The sequence below is a fragment of the Natator depressus genome, chromosome 2, assembly GCF_965152275.1.
Source record: "Natator depressus isolate rNatDep1 chromosome 2, rNatDep2.hap1, whole genome shotgun sequence".
NCBI classification, from domain to species: domain Eukaryota; kingdom Metazoa; phylum Chordata; order Testudines; family Cheloniidae; genus Natator; species Natator depressus.
Window position 1 is genome coordinate 146,121,603 of NC_134235.1, and position 21,030 is coordinate 146,142,632.

The following is a 21,030-nucleotide window of genomic DNA, read 5'->3' on the forward strand; positions in this document are numbered from 1 at the left end:
CTATTCCTTCATCCACAGAACCAGTTAGCTCGTCATAGAAGGCAATTAGATTAGTCAGGCATGACTTGCCCTAGGTGAATCCACGCTGACTGTTCCTGATCACTTTCCTCTCCTCTAAGTGCTTCAGAATTGATTCCTTGAGGACCTGCTCCATGATTTTTCTGGGGACTGAGGTGAGGCTGACTGGCCTGTAGTTCCCAGGATCCTCCTTCTTCCCTTTTTTAAAGATGGGCACTACATTAGCCTTTTTCCAGTCGTCCGGGACTTCCCCGGATCTCCACGAGTTTTCAAAGATAATGGCCAATGGCTCCGCAATCACATCCGCCAACTCCTTTAGCACGCTCGGATGCAATGCATCCGTCCCCATGGACTTGTGCTCATCCAGCTTTTCTAAATAGTCCCGAACCACTTCTTTCTCCACAGAGGACTGGTCACCTCCTCCCCATGCTGTGCTGCCCAGTGCAGTAGTCTGGGAGCTGACCTTGTTCGTGAAGACAGAGGCAAAAAAACTATTGAGTACATTAGCTTTTTCCACATCCTCTGTCACTAGGTTGCCTCCCTCATTCAGTAAGGGGCCCACACTTTCCTTGACTTTCTTCTTGTTGCCAACATACCTGAAGAAACCCTTCTTGTTACTCTTAACATCTCTTGCTAGCTGCAACTCCAGATGTGATTTGGCCTTCCTGATTTCACTCCTGCATGCCCGAGCAATATTTTTACACTCATCCCTGGTCATCTGTCCAATCTTCCACTTCTTGTAAGCTTCTTTTTTGTGTTTAAGATCAGCAAGGATTTCACTGTTAAGCCAAGCTGGTCGCCTGCCATATTTACTATTCTTTCTACACATCGGGATGGTTTGTCCCTGTAACCTCAATAAGGATTCTTTAAAATAAAGCCAGCTCTCGTGGACTCCTTTCCCCCTCATGTTATTCTTCCAGGGGATCTTCCCCATCAGTTCCCTGAGGGAGTCAAAGGGTATGTCTACACTACGGAATAAGGTCGAATTTATAGAAGTCGTTTTTTTAGAAATTGGTTTTATATATTCGAGTGTGTGTGTCCCCACAGAAGTGCATTAAGTGCATTAACTCGGCGGAGTGCTTCCACAGTACCGAGGCTAGAGTCGACTTCCGGAGCGTTGCACTGTGAGTAGCTATCCCACAGTTCCCGCAGTCTCTGCTGCCCATTGGAATTCTGGGTTGAGATCCCAATGCCTGATGGGGCTGAAACATTGTCGCGGGTGGTTCTGGGTACATACCGTCAGTCCCCCCTTCCCTCCCTCCCTCCGTGAAAGCTAGGGCAGACAATCGTTTCGCGCCTTTTTTCCTGAGTTACCTGTGCGGACGCCATACCACCGCAAGCATGGAGCCCGCTCAGGTAACCGTCACCGTATGTCTCCTGGGTGCTGGCAGACGCGGCACGGCATTGCTACACAGTAGCAGCAACCCATTGCCTTGTGGCAGCAGACGGTACAATACGACTGGTAGCCGTCCTCGTCATGTCCGAGGTACTCCTGGTCGCCTGTGTGAGGTCGATCAGGAGCGCCTGGGCAGACATGGGCGCAGGGACTAAATTTTTAGTGACTTGACCAGGTCATTCTCTTTAGTCCGGCAGTCAGTCCTATTGAACCGTCTTATGGTGAGCAGGCAGGCAATATGTCCTTCTGCACCGTCTGCTGCCAGCCAAAGATGTAAAAGATAGATGGAGTGGATCAAAACAAGAAATAGACCAGATTTGTTTTGTACTCATTTGCCTCCTCCCCTGTCTAAGGGACTCATTCCTCTAGGTCACACTGCAGTCACTCACAGAGAAGGTGCAGCAAGGTAAATCTAGCCATGTATCAATCAGAGGCCAGGCTAACCTCCTTGTTCCAATAAGAACAATAACTTAGGTGCACCATTTCTTATTGGAACCCTCCGTGAAGTCAACCCTGTAAGCCGTGTCCTCAGTCGCCCCTCCCTGCGTCAGAGCAACGGCAAACAATCGTGCATCTGAGTTGAGAGTGCTGTCCAGAGCAGTCACAATGGAGCACTCTGATTGGGCTAAAACATTGTCGCGGGTGGTTCTGGGTACATATTGTCCGGCCCCCGTTCCCTCCCTGACTCCGTGAAGGCAAGGGCAGACAATCGTTTCGCACCTTTTTTCCTGAGTTACCTGTGCGGACGCCATACCACCGCAAGCATGGAGCCCGCTCAGGTAACCGTCACCGTATGTCTCCTGGGTGCTGGCAGACGCGGTACGGCATTGCTACACAGTAGCAGCAACCCATTGCCTTCTGGCAGCAGACGGTGCAGTGTGACTGATAGCCGTCCTCGTCATGTCCGAGGTGCTCCTGGCCACGTCGGCTGGGAGCGCCTGGGCAGACATGGGCGCAGGGACTAAATTTTTGGTGACCTGACCAGGTCATTCTCTTTAGTCCTGCAGTCAGTCGTATTGAACCGTCTAATGGTGAGCAGGCAGGCAATACGGATTGCTAGCAATCGTATTGTACCATCTTCTGCCGGGCAGGCAAGAGATGACGATGGCTAGCAATCGTATTGTACCATCTTCTGCCGGGCAGGCAAGAGATGACGATGGCTAGCAGTCGTACTGTACCATCTTCTGCCGAGCAGCCATGACATGTGGATGGCTTGCAGTCCTTCTGCACCGTCTGCTGCCAGCCAAAGATGTAAAAGATAGATGGAGTGGATCAAAACAAAAAATAGACCAGATTTGTTTTGTACTCATTTGCCTTCTCCCCTGTCTAGGGGACTCATTCCTCTAGGTCACACTGCAGTCACTCACAGAGAAGGTGCAGCGAGGTAAATCTAGCCATGTATCAATCAGAGGCCAGACTAACCTCCTTGTTCCAATAAGAACAAAAACATAGGTGCACCATTTCTTATTGGAACCCTCCGTGAAGTCCTGCCTGAACTACTCCTTGATGTAAAGCCACCCCCTTTGTGGATTTTAGCCCCCTGAAGCCAACCCTGTAAGCCGTGTCGTCAGTCGCCCCTCCCTCCATCAGAGCAACGGCAGACAATCATTCCGCGCCTTTTTTCTGTGCGGATGCCATACCAAGGCAAGCATGGAGTCCGCTCAGCTCACTTTGGCAATTAGGAGCACATTAAACACCACACGCATTATCCAGCAGTATATGCAGCACCAGAACCTGGCAAAGCGCTACCAGGCAAGGAGGCGACGTCAGCGCGGTCACGTGAGTGATCAGGACATGGACACAGATTTCTCTGAAAGCATGGGCCCTGCCAATGCATGCAGCATGGTGCTAATGGGGCAGGTTCATGCTGTGGAACGCCGATTCTGGGCTCGGGAAACAAGTACAGACTGGTGGGACCGCATAGTGTTGCAGGTCTGGGACGATTCCCAGTGGCTGCGAAACTTTCGCATGCGTAAGGGCACTTTCATGGAACTTTGTGACTTGCTTTCCCCTGCCCTGAAGCGCATGAATACCAAGATGAGAGCAGCCCTCACAGTTGAGAAGTGAGTGGCGATAGCCCTGTGGAAGCTTGCAATGCCAGACAGCTACCGGTCAGTTGGGAATCAATTTGGAGTGGGCAAATCTACTGTGGGGGCTGCTGTGATGCAAGTAGCCCACGCAATCAAAGATCTGCTGATATCAAGGGTAGTGACCCTGGGAAATGTGCAGGTCATAGTGGATGGCTTTGCTGCAATGGGATTCCCTAACTGTGGTGGGGCCATAGACGGAACCCATATCCCTATCTTGGCACCGGAGCACCAAGCCGGCGAGTACATAAACCGCAAGGGGTACTTTTCAATAGTGCTGCAAGCTCTGGTGGATCACAAGGGACGTTTCACCAACATCAACGTGGGATGGCCGGGAAAGGTACATGACACTCGCATCTTCAGGAACTCTGGTCTGTTTCAAAAGCTGCAGGAAGGGACTTTATTCCCAGACCAGAAAATAACTGTTGGTGATGTTGAAATGCCTATATGTAGCCTTGGGGACCCAGCCTACCCCTTAATGCCATGGCTCATGAAGCCGTACACAGGCAGCCTGGACAGCAGTCAGGAGCTGTTCAACTACAGGATGAGCAAGTGCAGAATGGTGGTAGAATGTGCATTTGGACGTTTAAAGACGCGCTGGCGCAGTTTACTGACTCGCTTAGACCTCAGCGAAACCAATATTCCCACTGTTATTACTGCTTGCTGTGTGCTCCACAATATCTGTGAGAGTAAGGGGGAGACGTTTATGGCGGGGTGGGAGGTTGAGGCAAATCGCCTGGCTGCTGGTTACGCGCAGCCAGACACCAGGGCGGTTAGAAGAGCACAGGAGGGTGCGGTACGCATCAGAGAGGCTTTGAAAACCAGTTTCATGACTGGCCAGGCTACGGTGTGAAAGTTCTGTTTGTTTCTCCTTGATGAAACCCCCCGCCCCTTGGTTCACTCTACTTCCCTGTAAGCTAACCACCCTCCCCTCCTCCCTTTGATCACCGCTTGCAGAGGCAATAAAGTCATTGTTGCTTCACATTCATGCATTCTTTATTCATTCATCACACAAATAGGGGGATGACTACCAAGGTAGCCCAGGAGTGGTGGTGGAGGAGGGAAGGAAAATGCCACACAGCACTTTAAAAGTTTACAACTTTAAAATTTATTGAATGCCAGCCTTCTGTTTTTTGGGCAATCCTCTGTGGTGGAGTGGCTGGTTGGCCGGTGGCCCCCCCACCGCGTTCTTGGGCGTCTGGGTGTGGAGGCTATGGAACTTGGGGAGGAGGGCGGTTGGTTACACAGGGGCTGTAGTGGCAGTCTGTGCTCCAGCTGCCTTTGCTGCAGCTCAACCATACACTGGAGCATACTGGTTTGGTCCTCCAGCAGCCTCAGCATTGAATCCTGCCTCCTCTCATCACGCTGCCGCCACATTCGAGCTTCAGCCCTCTCTTCAGCCCGCCACTTACTCTCTTCAGCCCGCCACTTACTCTCTTCAGCCCGCCACCTCTCCTCCTGGTCATTTTGTGCTTTCCTGCAGTCTGACATTAATTGCCTCCATGCATTCGTCTGTGCTCTGTCAGTGTGGGAGGACAGCATGAGCTCGGAGAACATTTCATCTCGAGTGCGTTTTTTTTTCTTTCTAATCTTCACTAGCCTCTGGGAAGGAGAAGATCCTGTGATCATTGAAACACATGCAGCTGGTGGAGAAAAGAAAAGGGACAGTGGTATTTAAAAAGACACATTTTATAAAACACTGGCTACACTCTTTCAGGGTAAACCTTGCTGTTAACATTACATACATAGCACATGTGCTTTCGTTACAAGGTCGCATTTTGCCTCCCCCCACCGCGTGGCTACCCCGTAAACCTTCCCCCCTCCCTGTGGCTAACAGCGGGGAACATTTCTGTTCAGCCGCAGGCAAACAGCCCAGCAGGAATGGGCTCCTCTGAGTGTCCCCTGAAGAAAAGCACCCTATTTCAACCAGGTGACCATGGATTATATCTCACTCTCCTGAGGATAACACACGAACGGATGTTGCTTGAACGCCAGCAAACATACACTGCAATGCTTTGTTGTACAATGATTCCCGAGTACGTGTTACTGGCCTGGAGTGGTAAAGTGTCCTACCATGAAGGACGCAATAAGGCTGCCCTCCCCAGAAACCTTTTGCAAAGGCTTTGGGAGTATATCCAGGAGAGCCGCGAATGCCAGGGCAAAGTAATCCTTTCACATGCTTGCTTTTAAACCATGTATAGTATTTTAAAAGGTACACTCACCGGAGGTCCCTTCTCCGCCTGCTGGGTCCAGGAGGCAGCCTTGGGTGGGTTCAGGGGGTAACTGGCTCCAGGTCCAGGGTGAGAAACAGTTCCTGGCTGTCGGGAAAGCCGGTTTCTCCGCTTGCTTGCTGTGAGCTATCTACAACCTCGTCATCATCATCATCATCTTCTTCGTCCCCAAAACCTGCTTCCGTATTGCCTCCATCTCCATTGAAGGAGTCAAACAACACGGCTGGGGTAGTGGTGGCTGAACCCCCTAAAATGGCATGCAGCTCATCATAGAAGCGGCATGTTTGGGGCTCTGACCCGGAGCGGCCGTTCGCCTCTCTGGTTTTCTGGTAGGCTTGCCTCAGCTCCTTCAGTTTCACGCGGCACTGCTTCGGGTCCCTGTTATGGCCTCTGTCCTTCATGCCCTGGGAGATTTTGACAAAGGTTTTGGCATTTTGAAAACTGGAACGGAGTTCTGATAGCACGGATTCCTCTCCCCATACAGCGATCAGATCCCGTACCTCCCGTTCGGTCCATGCTGGAGCTCTTTTGCGATTCTGAGACTCCATCATGGTCACCTCTGCTGATGAGCTCTGCATGGTCACCTGCAGCTTGCCACGCTGGCCAAACAGGAAATGAGATTCAAAAGTTCGCGGTTCTTCTCCTGTCTACCTGGCCAGTGCATCTGAGTTGAGAGTGCTGTCCAGAGCGGTCAAAATGGAGCACTCTGGGATAGCTCCCGGAGGCCAATACCGTCAAATTGTGTCCACAGTACCCCAAATTCGACCCGGCAAGGCCGATTTAAGCGCTAATCCACTTGTCAGGGGTGGAGTAAGGAAATCGATTTTAAGAGCCCTTTAAGTCGAAATAAAGGGCTTCATCGTGTGGACGGGTGCAGGTTTACATCGATTTAATGCTGCTAATTTCGACCTAAAGTCCTAGTGTAGACCAGGGCAAAGTCCCATTATACCAGCCCCTCCATAAACTTATCAAGCTCAGTGTTGAAGCCAGTTAGGTTTTTTTGCCCCCACTGTTCCCCTTGGAAGGCTGTTCTAGAAAGTCAATGGATACTCTTGATCTCACACCAAAGACAATACAGGCAGCCAATTTTTCTAGTAAACTAATTAAAGGTCTATTAGCTAAGAAAAAGAAATTGGTGTTGTTGAGAAGTTAAAGCAGGTAAAATACATTACAAAGTGAGTCAAAGTTTGTGAGTTCAAAATGATAGTGTAAATAGAGTAATCTGCTACTTTTCCATAAGTCTGTCAGGGTTACCTGAAGTAACTTTGGGGATCTGTCTTGCATCTCTGTGGGTGTCCAAAAAGTTCGGAGATACAGGATCGAACCCTGGATCCATTCTTATAGCATGTTCCCATGTCAGCATCACAAAGGTCACATGGGAAGGCAATCTAAGTGAAAAAGAAGTTCAGGGGAGCTGGCAGTTTCTCAAGGAGACAATACTAAACACATACCTGTCAGCTATCCTGATATGAAGGAAAGACAGGAAGACCACTAAGAGGTCAATATGGCTCCATCACGAGTTTTTTAATGGCCTCAAAATCTAAAATGAATCCTACTGAAAGTAGAAATATGGACAAATTGCTAAGGGGGAGTACAAAAGAGTAGCACAAGCATGCAGGAACAAAATCAGAAAGGCTAAGGCACAAAATGAGTTATACCAGCAAGGGACATAAACGGCAATAAGAAGAGGTTCTTTAATACATTAGGATCAAGAGAAAGATGAAGGAAAGTGTAGGTCCTCTACTTATTGGGAAAGGAGAGCTACTAACTAACCAAAAAGCTGAGGGGTTTAATTCTTATTTTGATTCAGTCTTCACTAAAAAGGTTAATGGTGACCAGATACTCAACACAATTAATGTTAACTACCATGGGGAAGGAATGCAAGTTGAAATAGGGAAATAACAGGTTAAACAATATTTAGAAAATATTTAGAAAACTTAGATGTATTCAAGTTATCAGGGCCTGATTAAATTAATCCTAGGGTACTTAAGAAACTAACTGAAGCAATCTCAGAACTGTTATCAATTATCTTTGAGAACTCCTGAGCACAGGTGAGGTCCAAGAAGACTGGAGCAGGGCAAACCTATCTTTAAAAAGAACAAAGAGGACTTGGGGAATTATATACCTTTCAGCCTAACTTCAGTACCTGAAAAGATACTGGAACAAATGATTAAACAATCAATTTGTAAGCACACAGAGAATAATAGTTATAACGAATAGACAGCATGGATTTGTCAAAAACAAATCATCCCAAACCAACCAAATTTCCTTCTTAGACAGAGTGACTGGTCTACTGAATAGCAGGGAAGCAGTAGATGTGATATATCTTTATTTTATTAAGGGCTTTGACACAATCCCATATGACATTCTCATAAGCTAAGGAAATGCAGTCTAGATGAAATTACTATGAGGTGAGTGCACAACTCGTTGAGAAACCATACTCAAAGAATAGTTATCAATGATTCACAGTCAAACTGGGAGGGCATATCTAGTACGATCCCACAAGGGTCAGTCCTGGGTCTGGTATTATCAATATTTTCATTAATGACTTGGATAATGGAGTAGAGAGAATGCTCATAAAATATGTGGAGGGCACCAAACTGAGAGGGGTTGTAAGCACTTTGGAGGAAAGGATTAGAATTCAAAATGACCTTAACAAATTGGAGAATAGGTCTGAATTAAACAAGAAAGGCAAGTGCAAAGTACTTCACTTAGGATGAAAAAATCAAATACATAAGTAAATATTAAGAATAACTGGGTAGATGGTGAAAAGGATCTGGGGGTTACAGTAGCTCACAGATTGAATATGAGTCAAAAATGTGTTGCAGCTGCAAAAAAGTCTAATATTCTGGAGTGTATTAACAGGAGTGTTGTATGTAAGACACAGGAAGTAATTATCCCACTCTACTCCGCACTGCTGAGGCCTCAGCTGGAGTATTGTGTCCAATTCTAGGTGCCACACTTTAGGAAAGATGTGGACAAATTGGGGAGAGTCCAGAGGAGAGCAACAGAAATGATAGAAGGTTAAGAGAACCAGACATGTGAGTAAAGATTTAAAACAATGGCATCTTTTGTCTTTAGAAAAGACTGATGGGGGGACCTGAGAACAGTCTTCCAATATGTTAAGGCCTATTATCAGGAGGACACTGATTATTCCTCATGTCCATTAAACATAGGACAAGAACTAATGGGTTTAATGTGTAGCAAGGGAGATTTAGATTAGAATTAGGAAAAAAACTTTCTAATTAGAAGAGTAGGTAAGATCTGGAAAAGGCTTCCAAGGGGGGTTGAAGAATCTGTATCACTGGAGGTTTTTAAAAAGAAGGTTGGACAAACACCTGTTAGGTTCACTTTTTTCTGCCACAGCACACGGGGCTGAACTTGATGACGTCTCAAAATCCTTTCCAGCCCTATATTCCAATGATTCTGCGATTGATTCTCTAGGTCAGTAGTTCCCAAACTTGTTCCGCCGCTTGTGCAGGGAAAGCCCCTGGTGGGCCGGGCCAGTTTGTTTACCTGCTGCGTCTGCAGGTTCAGCCGATCACGGCTCCCACTGGCCGCAGTTCGCTGCTCCAGGCCAATGGGAGCTGCTGGAAGCAGCAGCCAGTACGTCTCTCAGCCCGCGCCACTTCCAGCTGTGCCCATTGGCCTGGAACAGCGAACTGTGGCAATGGGAGCTGCGATTGGCCGAACCTGCGGACGTGGCAGGTAAACAAACCGGCCCGGCCCGCCAGGGGCTTTCCCCGCACAAGCGGCGGAACAAGTTTGAGAACCACTGCTCTAGGTATTGTAACTCAAGTAAGTAACTGTTTGCAGCATTGAGCTGTATGTGTGTGCATACTATAGGAAGAGCTGGTAGCAACTCCTATGTTTAGGTTAACTACCACTTTCCATCAGTAATGGGTGTAGCCTCCTGATTCAATGGATGCACTCCATATGGCCATCCCAGGGACAGTCCCACTTACTCATAGTGGAGGAGGCTCACTCAGCACCCAGACCTGGCTGCTCAGAGTGGGGAGAGACCCTGTCATGAGTACAGCATCCTGCCTCTGTATCCCCACTGCCTGGAAAACAGGACATGCAGGGACATCACACCAGCTTTCTTTCCAGATACTCCTTCTAGGAGGTTTTGCTCTTCAGGCAGCACGCAACTCTGACATAATCGTGCAGCGATGTGAAAGGAAGTGGCACCACCATGATGTTGGGGCCTGGGTTATGGAGGCTGGGTGCTTCTGCATAATTGATTTTGTGATTTCTGTGGGTACAGTTGCACCCATGAACACCTGTTAAAGCTGCCCCTGCATTCCACTTAAAACTTCTTTTTTAAAAAAGCAGCAGGAATAATTTAAACACCATTGCATGAAGAAGGCCTTTAAAATTCAGCAGGAAGAAAAGCCTCCAGCTAATGAAATGCCTTTTCTGTGCCCCACGGAATTCCATGCAGGGTTTGAAAATATAAACTGTTGAAAATCATGATTTCCCTTCTCTCACTTGTGTTGCTTGGGAAAATGCTAGCAATCTGCCACAATAATAACTGAACAGGATCATCTGAAAGGCTGGCCCCACACTGCCACCAAAGCAGCAATACCTGGCAGCTGCTGGAGGTGAGGGTGTGGGAACAGAGCTAGGTGGGGCTCCTTGGGAATGAGCATATGGCCCCAGTGGCCCAACCCTCTCTCTGGAATAACAGCCTTTTCCTGCGACTAGTTACTGTAGTTAATCATGTAGTTCAAGTGATAGAGATGTGTCCTGTGGTGCTGGTAGGGTGCTGATCATGCATGATAAGGGGTTGCTACAGTTGTGCATAACAGAATTCAATTTTATTTTTTTACTTAAAAAAAAATAAGAAACTACATAAAAATACATTAAAGGAATGTTATTTTGGTTGCAAAGTCAAAAATTTTAAAATTAGGAAATGCCAGATATAATATTGCCTGTGCAACTTTATTTCTGCCCCCTTGCATATATGCATTGTGATACGCCCTTTAATTATATGTTCGCATACTATTTTTTCCACTGGGCTAGAAGTTTTAAGGTGTGCACCACCAGCGATACCTCCTCGTCCTTCTTTGGCTGTTTTCTGTGGAGCAAGGCAGGTACCTAATTCGTTCCCGCAAGAAACACCTTAGATGCCTAAGCACTCTGACTTGTGGTGGCTAGTTCCTGTTTGTGGACCGCAAAGCAGAGATAGGTGCCTCCTTGCAGCCTGGATTTAGGCATCTATCTCTTTCAGAGGGGAGGGTTTAGAGCACACCCCTCTGGTTGCCATCTCCCATTGGCTAGTTTAGGCATCTCCCCACCTAAAAAGTTTAGGCTTTTGCAGATTGCAGTCTAAAGCTCCTATATCTCCCTTCCAAACCATGCAAAATACCATAAGCTTACATTGAGACCACTTACCTTGAAAAGTACAAATGTACAAAATTAATCATTAATCCAAACAAAAACCACATTAAAAGAACATTAAGATGTGTATCTCAGGTTTACTACTTTCTCAGGCTTGGCTTCAGTAGTAAAAACTGGATTCTGCAGTACAGAAGTAGCTTTAAGTCATGGATTTTTCAGGGATATTGTGGCCTTACATTTTTATTGAGTCTAAGCCTCTAATATCTCCTGTTTTGCCTATGTATTGCAGGAAGTTCGTTTCTTCCGTAACTGGGCACTTTCTTGCTTTTCTTGGTTAATGTAAATATATCTTTCTTATTGTATGGCATTTGGAGGAATATAATTTGTTGTTGTTGGTATAGATAATGGAATGTTGATTTGAAAATGATTTCTTAGAGATGAGTCCAGCTCCCACTAAACTCAATGTATGGACAATTAAGTATGTTTATACTCTAAAAAATTGCTTTATACAAAAATGTCATTGTGGGGTTCCATTTTATAGGGTTCTCTAAAGGAGTTCCATATTAAATATATTCAACTGGCAAGAAAAGGATTTTTTTTCCTAATTACCTACCCTGCAAACTCATCATAAGATATGAAAGTTAAGTGGTTTTCTTTCTGGCTCTCATGTGATGACCAGTAATATTCTGCAGCTGAAATGTAATTATCACTGATTATGCAGGAACCAGAGAGAATTCATCCGGCTCTCCCATAGCTTCATTCTGTAGCGTTAATGAGAGTAAAAAGGAGTAAAATATATCGGTCAATATAGTGAGCGAATATAACTCAGAAGCACACCTCTGAGGGCTTATCTATATTACCCACAGGATTGATGGGCAGAGATCGATCCAGCGGGGGTCGATTTATCGCGTCTAGTCTAGACATGATAAATCAACCGCCGAGCACTCTCCCGTCGACTCCGGTACTCCACCGAGGCGAGAGGCGCAGGCGGAGTCGGTGGGGGAGCGTCAGCTGTCGACTCACCGCAGTGAAAACACCGCGGTGAGTAGATCTAAGTATGTCGACTTCAGCTACGTTATTCACATAGCCGAAGTTGCGTAACTTAGATCGATTCCCCACCACCACCACCCCGGTGTAGACAAGGCCTTAGGTGTATCTGTGGAGAAAATGAGACACTATTAGTCACTTTTCTTACTATAACAGCATTTTAAGGTCAAGTGCCTTTCACCATGTTGCCAGGTCTCACAATTTTATTTAAAGTCTCTTAATACTTGGTATTTTTCTTAAACCCCAGTTCCTGGAGTCAAGTGATTATGCAAGAATCTCAGCTCTTTTTTTAAAGTAAATTTCTAGTCCTCATATTTATGGAGAAATGCTTGAAATTGTGATCTGAGTGCACCTTATGAAAACCCAGTATTTTTTGGATTTTTTTTAATTATTATTTCTAAATTAATTTTGTGATTTTGGGGGGGCCTGAGTCATAATATTTGAATGTTTGGAGTTGGCAATACTTCTTTCAATTGTGTTTTAAACAAGCAGTGTATTTTCTCTATAAGACTCTTCCTAGCAAAGAGACCTTCCCCTCTCATGGAATAGCACACAGGAAGGGACAAAGGAGGAATAAAATTCAATGAGGATCCCCTTACACTTTGTTGCCCACAGATCATTCAGGGAGAATGGGCCACAGATTTACCCCAAGACCTGTGGATTCCCAGTATCTACAGGAGGTAAGAGCCATCCACAAAGAATGTCCTTGGGTGGGATCCATAAAGGGACTTAGGTGTTGCAACACTGAGCACCACTGTGCCTAACTTTTAGGCACCTAGAAAAGCACAAGAACAACACTGTGATCCACAAATCTTAAATTAGGCACCTACACTCCAATGTTCCCTCTACTTTTTTTCCATCCATGTGTGGAATAAAATTTGTTATGTGCACCGAGGGATGGCCGCCACCAGTAGAAACAAAAAACCTAGATATAATATATATTTTTTAAAAGTTACCATAGCAATAATTACAGGACAGGTTAGGCATTTTAGAACTCACCACAAACTGTGCTGGCTGCTGGGGAAATCTCAGAGACCATGCAATGGGAAGAGAACACTCCTTCAGACCTCAGACCGCAGCAGCTCTCTTCTGCTCCGAGTCCTGAGCCAGGCTGTCCCCTCTCCCTTGCTCTGTGGAGATGGGGTGCAGGGGAAGGGGGACACCCTGACATCAGCACCCTCCTCTTCCTCATCCCCGCTCTGCACAGCCAGCAGGAGGGTCCTGGGAGCAGCTGCAGAAGCAACGTGGCTGCAAAGCACTGTGGGGTTGGGCACCTGAACACACAATGCTGGATGTGCAATGCACTTGAATCACTCCTGGGTGGCTGCCCAAGCGCTCAGTTTAGACCGAACACAGCTACACTCTCTATATAATGAATGGGGAGAGAGAGGATCTACATGTGAATGTGATCTACAAAAGCCACCATGCTAGGCAGGGGGGCACCTAAGCTACCCAATGGAGATGCCAACAAGAAGGGTGTATTCTAAGACTCACCCCTCACACGGAGACAGGCACCTATCTAAATCTGGGCTGCAGGTAGGCACCTATTGCTGCTTAGTGAGCCACAAATAGGAGCCCATCACCTTCAGTCAGGTATTTTAGATGTGTAAGGTCTTTCTTGGGGCAATAGTGCCTGCCTCACTTGACAAGCAGACTGTTTTCAAGGTTGTAGCATCATGTCTGGTCGCAGAAAAAGGTGGTAAGAGTTTGGGAAAGGGGCGTGCTAAGCGCCATCGCAAGGTGCTCCGTAATAACATTCAAGGTATCATGAAGCCGGCTATTCGTCGTTTGGCGCGCCATGGTGGCGTAAAGCGTATTTCCGGATTGATCTATGAAGAAACCCGAGGAGTGCTGAAAGTATTTTTAGAGAACGTCATCCGTGATGCTGTTACTTACACTGAACATGCCAAGCGAAAGACTGTGATTGCCATGGACTTGGTCTATGCTCTAAAATGCCAGGGAAACTCTCTGCGGATTCGAGGGCTAAGTTTCCATCCCGCTTTAAAGTTGACATTAAAGAGTTGGGGGAGGAGGAGTGGTGGTGCCCACCTTATGACTTTTAGCCCCGTGGTTAGAATATTTGGCTGGCATGTGGGAGACCCAGATTCAATTCCCCCTTCTCTACGAGATGTGGGATTTGAACAGGGTACCTCTCACCTCACAGGAGGGTGCTCTAACCACTGGATAACAGAGGCATTCTCATAAACAGTAATTGGGCCAGAAAGAAAGAGAGAATGACTCTATAGGAGGTGGAAGACCCTGAGTCTAGTCCGGCTGCTCTAATCAATCTATCACTATTTATCCACAAATGGAACAGCTTCAGCAGGAGAGATTGAGGAAGCTCCATATCAGAATATCCCAGTTCTTTGGTCAGTGCATCCTCCTGACAGATGGAAGAGGTTCAAATGCTTTCTTTGTTCTGGCAGAGAGATGGGAATTGGATCTGGATCTCCTGCATCCTAGGTGAGTGCTCTAACCACTGGGCTAAACGTTATAATGTGGAGAACACCTTGTCCTCCAGCTGATTTTGACTGGGGCCCAATTTGGCAGGCCTGCTCAGAGGCTGCCTACCAGATCAGGCCCCGCATGTGACTTAAGCAGATGAATGCCAATCTTCCCCTGGTTTGTGAATAGCTCTGGAGTTTAGTCAGGAGATAACAATATAGATGGAGACAGCAATGCACATGCCCAGAGGCAGAATTTAGGAGACTAGGCAACTTTTACCCTGAAAATTTAGGTGCAGAATGAGTTTAGGCACCTACCAGGTTGGTGGAGGCTTTATTGATCACAGTGAACACAAAACTGGCATGCAGGCATTTAAGTGCCTTTGTGGATCTGGACTCTTGCCTCTCTGGGCTGGGTTTGGGGCCTGCCACCTCCCTAGCAGAATGGCTTTTCATCTCCAAGTGCTGATGGAAGGACGATATGCCCAGGCCTCTTGCCAGCCAGCTTGTCAAATGCCAGGCCCCAGCATCCCATGCAGTTCCTGAGTACATGGAAAGCCCTCTGCAAGGTCTCAGGACCTCAGGAGGAAGGGATGATGCGCTAGAGGCAGCTCAGTGCTTACCCAGCTCCATGCACAGATAAGGGGGGAACAATTTGAGCCCAAAATACCATAATTTTGTCCCAGCTCTGCTGAAGTGAGCTCTCATTCTTAAAGGAATACATCTCATTACAGCCAGCAGCAAATATTTAGCTTGCGAGAACAGCCCTATGGGAGGATACTGTAATTTGAAATATCTGTTTCTACCTTAACAGGTCTGAAAATCCCCCTCTCCAGTAATCAAAATGCCTGGGATAGAAATGATACAACATTTTGTTTCCTCTTTGCTGACACAATTAAACTCAATTTACATTTTCCTACAATTACAGGGCCATACCATGGCACCAGTTTGGAAGCAGAACTCCTCATTGAAATCAGTGGGGAGTCTGGTTTCAGAATCCATGGCAGGAGAGGGCCTACGTTCAGCCCCAGTCCCAGCCCCATGTGAGTCACCTATTACTTTAGACTGAAAATGCAAGAGACCCGTGGAAAGTTGAATCCCATCCATAGATAGCTAATGCATTCCTTTTCCCGACTCAGATATCTCACTGATAAAGGCTCCCAGCTGCTCTTAACTACCTCCCTTACAAAAGCAGCAAAGATCCAGACTAACACTGCTACCCCTCTGATCCCTTACAAAAGTAACACCGCTCAGGACACCTACCTCTTTAATAGTTTATAGACACTCTTCAGCTGCACAAGAAAATCCATTAATCAATTATAGATCAATTAAGGAAGAGAAAGCTGCAGCTCATTTGATTGCCCTGTTGTCCCTGCGACTCACAGATGCAGCAGCCACAAAACTTTGCAGACTGTCAGGCCTGTTATTTATTTTATTAGCCAGCGCGGCTCATTCCTTCCTTTCAGGAAAGGCACTCTGCAGCATTAGCTAGTCCGCAAAGCGGGGGGTGCGTTGTACTCAAAACAAGCACCAGGGTCGAGCCAGTAAGATGCTGCAGTTTCGTAAAACCAGACAAAGCAAAAACAAACACAAAAAGAAAAACATGGCGGGTCACATGCAACTCCAGTCTCAAGCAACATACTGCCCTGACTGACGAGTGTCTTTTAACAGGTGATATTCCCCAACCACCAACTCTGCCGTATTGTTTATGTTGTGAATCTGCGGCTCTCTCATCACGCACAGATTTTCATTTTAACAGGTTGTTTTAACAGGTAAAATGGTGGGAAATGTTTACTTTGGAAAGATGGAATTGTCTGGATAAGAAGGGTCAAAGCGGGGATAGAAATGTAGAAGCACTGGTAAGGACTTCTAGAAGTATATTTTTATTGTCTCTCTGGGGTATAGACCTTGCATTATGCTAATTACTCTTACAAATACCAATACCTAGTACACAGCAACGAGGATTTAGTGAATAATGCACACTGCCTCTTCTAAGACAAACCTGGAAAACTTGGCGATATCTCTCTCCTTCTATATTAGGTTAATCGCCGAGATATATTACACAGTACATAGGATTTCTGTAGCTTAATGAGTAGCAGGACAACTGGATTTATTTATTTATTTATTTATTTATTTTATTTGGTGTTGAGTGTTCCGAGGTGACTAAATTTGCCTTGTTGAGCCTTGTAAAATCCTGACTTAATCATGTAAACTTCTGTGTAAGCAAAATAGACGAAACTTCAAAGGGTCAAAAAGCCTTTAGGGATTTGTGCTGAGACGCCAGCAATAGATCCTAATCTGCCTTCAGAATTCTGGCTATATTTGTCCAAGGAGCTGGTACCAGCAAACTTTCTAAGGTAGAGATCGTGGGTTGATTCAGCCTTTATCCCCTTAGAGAGTATTGGCTTTGCGAGGCTCTACGCAGCGCTTCAACGCCAAGGGATCTATGCTTGCCCAAAACCCTCTAAAAATGAAGTACAGGAGTAATTTGAGATAATGACTTTGTAACAGGCTTGGGCAGACCTTGGACAGAAGAAGTGAGAGATGTTATCACCCCAGCATTCCTCTTAAAATGCAGGTTTTTTCCCCCCTGCTTATTCCCAGTTAGTCAAAGCTGCATTAACATTCCATCCAGGGCTGCTAAACAGAATCTTAATTAGTTCTGATACTCTTGTGCAAGGGGTTTATTCATTGCACTCTTAACTAATGGTTGCTGTCAGGGTAGGGTTTTTTTTTTTTTTTTCCTCTTTGGGGATATCGTGTTCTGCTGCAAAGCATGACAGAAATGTAATGTGCATGCAAAAAAAGCTTGCAGATCTCAAATCTTAGGGCTGAGGCTGACTCCAGCCCTGTCTAATGGTGAGACAATGTTAGGACTAATGAGAATAACTTCCACAACAGATATTGCCCTGCCTGTTATTTATCTTAAAATTTAATGGTGCGCTTTCTTTTTTCCTTGTCAGAAAACACTACGAACTTGCTAGTGTTTTAAAACGGTTCACACAACTCGCACTAAATTTGCATCTCTGTATTTTTATTGGTCGCCCATAACGTGGTATGAAGAGAGATCCATACGTGATGAAACATTAGCAAGTTACTCAACAGCGGTTTGCTCTTGCAGGACCTTTCTCTTTGCATTATATGTCACTTACACCCACATTTTACAGATCTTTTCCCCCAGAGTATCCTTTCTATTTATACTACGATTCTAAACCGATAACGGTGAACATTTGGACTGCTTATGATATTAACAGTGAAATTTACGTGATCTGAGCAGATAAGTATTATATGTAGTCACACACATAATTTGATGTAAACATCCCTCAAAGTTATTTGTAGTTCGCGCCTGAGTCGTGACAATAAACATCATAGGCACTCGGCACTAAAAAGAGAGAAATATAATAGGGACTACTCGCATTTGACGTTAAAGTAAAGTGACTGTTTCATTTATCAGCAACGGCCAATAATAGTTATTTGCCTATAAATCTACGTTTTGCTACACTTATTTCGGAAACAGATTTATAAGACTATAAATTACTGTTTATTTCATTCTGGAAAAAACAGATTTGCTTTCTGGAAATATGAGGCCCATGTCACTTAGCATGTTCACGTCTTGCTCTCAAATGGTAACGGCTCAGTCCAGTGAACTTGCGTAACATTGATTACTCACAAAGAGTTCAGGATAACTATCATGTAGCTAAACTAATTGAGACAATCATGCTAAGTTATAGTCAGTCTAAAAGGTACCATTGATGTGGTAATGCCTATTGAAAATCAGACATGCGACTCACTACCATTTAATTGCTCTTTAAACCTGTTATTACAATGTTAACTGGCTTAAGTATATATTGCTGCCTTTATTGCCTTGATGTGACAAATTAAAACATACACTCTGGAAACTGCATTCATTTGTGGACAGTTACAGAAAGGGGAGCTGGGTGATATCAAAGCTGTCAAGCTGAATTAATTTGAAAACGTTCATTTTGACTGCAATTCCCATTGCATTTTTGTTGCAGTGGGGAAACACTCTAGCGGCATACCGTTTTCCATTGTACTATTTGTAATGCATTAATCTTCAACGTTAAACTAACAATGTATTACATAAAATTTAGTTCAAGGAGCGGATCTGGGCAAAATAGATTTTTAGATTTTCAAACGTTGAACAAAAGGGTTCAAAGGTTAAATGGTTAAACTTGTATTATTATTATTATTATTTCAAGTATCAGGCCTGATGGATTTAACCAGACCCCCTGAAATCGTTGGGAGATGGCAAATCAGTGATTATTCCTGTCTTCCTCCATATTGTGCCTCCCAGCTGATTAGCAGCCTTAAAAAGGCTCTTCCACATTAAGATATATTACTAGAAGCAGTTTTCTGAGGAAAGTCTTAATTATTCACAAAGCACTGCATGCTTCTCCGTGCTAGATTTTTTTTTTAAATTCGTCCCCCTCTCTTCCAAGTTCTACTCAAACTTGTGCCTTTAAGACAGTTAACGTTACTGTATAACTTCCAGATGTGATTCACTTTTCAGATGCCCCACGAGACAAGCGTTGCAATGTACTTTTTTTCTCCTGCAACGTACCAAGTTCCAGAGCAGATTGCTTCCCATCTTAATCTACTAACGCTAAATTATCTTGCAGATTTTAAGGGTGGCCGAAAATCAAGCCCATTTCTTTTTTCTCCCGCGAGAAGATGGCAGGGGTTAAAATGTCCTGTTTGCCCTTTCTCTTAATCAAGCAGAGAAAAGCAAGAACTGCTGGCACCTTATGGGACTCAGACCTACTGCTGCTTTGAGCAGCCCGCACCCAACCAACTTTGATTAGCCTTTTTCCAGTTGCTGTTTATTTGGTTGTCATTTCTCCCTTTTCCTCCAGAATTGTTATTTATGCCCTGAAACGTGAACGTTGCGAGTTTTGCTATTAAATGGCGTCTTCTACATCGGGGTGCTTCTCTCCCCTGAGAGCTGGGCAGAAGGGGCTGCCAAAAGAGCGGGGGGGAAACTGTCTAAATCATAATCAAGTCAGCTTCGAATTCATTACACCAAAGCATTAACTAATTACCAGATCAGAGAGAAGAAAAATAAATATTCCTTTAAATAACTGAAGGTAATTATAACCCTGTTGTTGACATTAACGATTAATAATTGATCAGAAGTTAGACACAATAAATTGTCAATTTATCTCCGTATAAAAATGCACATACTTATTTTTCTGTACGTTTAATACAGAGCCCAATTACCGTATTCGCATAGCTGCTGTACAGGGAGCGAGACATACCGTTCGCATTTAGCCATTTCTTTATTTTTTTTTTAAAGCACACACAATTAATTTACTCAAGCACTTTATTTAGCAAAGTGATTTGACAATGCCGCCTATTGTAGTACGGTTGTGAGGAACTAAGGTTCAGGTGAGCTTCTCTCTCCTATTAAGGCTACTTATATTTCCCAGATTACAGCCATTAAAAGTAAAGTCCTGTTTCGGAAGCAAATGTCTTTTGCTTAAATCGGGACAGTCAAGTCCCTACATTTCATGGCTTTTATTTTTCTCGGGAAAATACAGTAGATCTTGCCCTGACTGGTACAAAACAGTGAAATTCGCCTGTGATTTATTCGGGGGGGGGGGGGGGGAATTGTTCCAGATTGCAGGAGTCCAGCTGTCACCTCCGCCAGACTGTTTACAGGTAAAACGCTCCCATAGAAAGGATACGTCCTGTCATAAGAACGCTCTCTGTAATAATTGTTTATGGCCAAAATATAAACTCGCTGTTAGAAATTCACCATTTTGTTGCCGTGTTTATTTAGAGTAAGCGTCAAAACAATATTCACAATTCAGAATAATTAAGTTGTCTTATTTATCTAGTATTCCCAGATCGGAATGCATAAATGCATTTGAAAATACATCCGGGACTCCTTTTTTCCCCCTTTACTTTTTGCTTTGTTTTTTATCTTCTTTATAACCCAGTAACGTACCTGAATTTCCATCTGCCGGGTTAAAGAGAAAGGCATGAATTTTACAGCACTTCATTTTTTTTTATCCTACAAGAAAAAGGATGTTTTTCGTTAACTCAATACGCAGAAGATTGTGCTTGAATTAGGGAAATATTTTAATGCATAACATTATCAAACGATATATCTGTAAATTAATATTTTTTTTGCAAACGTTAATACGCGATAAAAACCTTCGACTTAATCGAATTTCTGCTGCGGTTTATTAACTGGGCTAGGTGGAGGTTTAACTAATTTTAAAGTGAGATGTAAACAGTGACGGGAGAAGAAATTTCCGAAGCGGGATGGTTTGGGTTTTTTCGTTCTAGCTGGCTAGGAATGCCTGTAATTAACGGCTGTCTCCTCTGCCGGGTCTGGGGCCCGGTTTCTCATTCCTTACGTACCCTAAACTCTCGAGCCCGTCACTGGCAGTCTGGGAAGTGGGACGCTCAGGAAGTTCAAGATGCGCCCCTCTAAGGAC

The 21,030-nt window shown here is 44.9% G+C and overlaps 2 protein-coding genes across 2 annotated transcripts; one reads left to right on the forward strand and one right to left on the reverse strand.

Annotated features, from left to right (window-relative positions):
- The first annotated feature begins 3,828 nt into the window (after positions 1–3,828).
- On the forward strand, positions 3,829–14,327 carry LOC141981879 (uncharacterized). Its single transcript, XM_074943507.1, has 2 exons — positions 3,829–3,841; positions 13,813–14,327. Exons 1-2 carry the CDS (start codon positions 3,829–3,831, stop codon positions 14,325–14,327), a joined length of 528 nt encoding a protein of 175 aa, XP_074799608.1.
- On the reverse strand, positions 4,641–6,311 carry LOC141981567 (myb/SANT-like DNA-binding domain-containing protein 7). The gene is made up of 2 exons (XM_074943206.1): positions 5,724–6,311; positions 4,641–5,144 (listed from the first exon to the last, which is right to left on the reverse strand). The coding sequence occupies exon 1, from the start codon at positions 6,308–6,310 to the stop codon at positions 5,774–5,776; it is 537 nt and encodes a 178-aa protein (XP_074799307.1). The 5' UTR covers position 6,311; the 3' UTR covers positions 4,641–5,144; positions 5,724–5,773.
- Positions 14,328–21,030: the final 6,703 nt, after the last annotated feature.

Excerpts from the sequence above, each read along its gene's own strand:
- LOC141981567 (XM_074943206.1), bottom strand. The coding sequence starts at position 6,310 with ATGCAGAGCTCATCAGCAGAGGTGACCATGATGGAGTCTCAGAATCGC.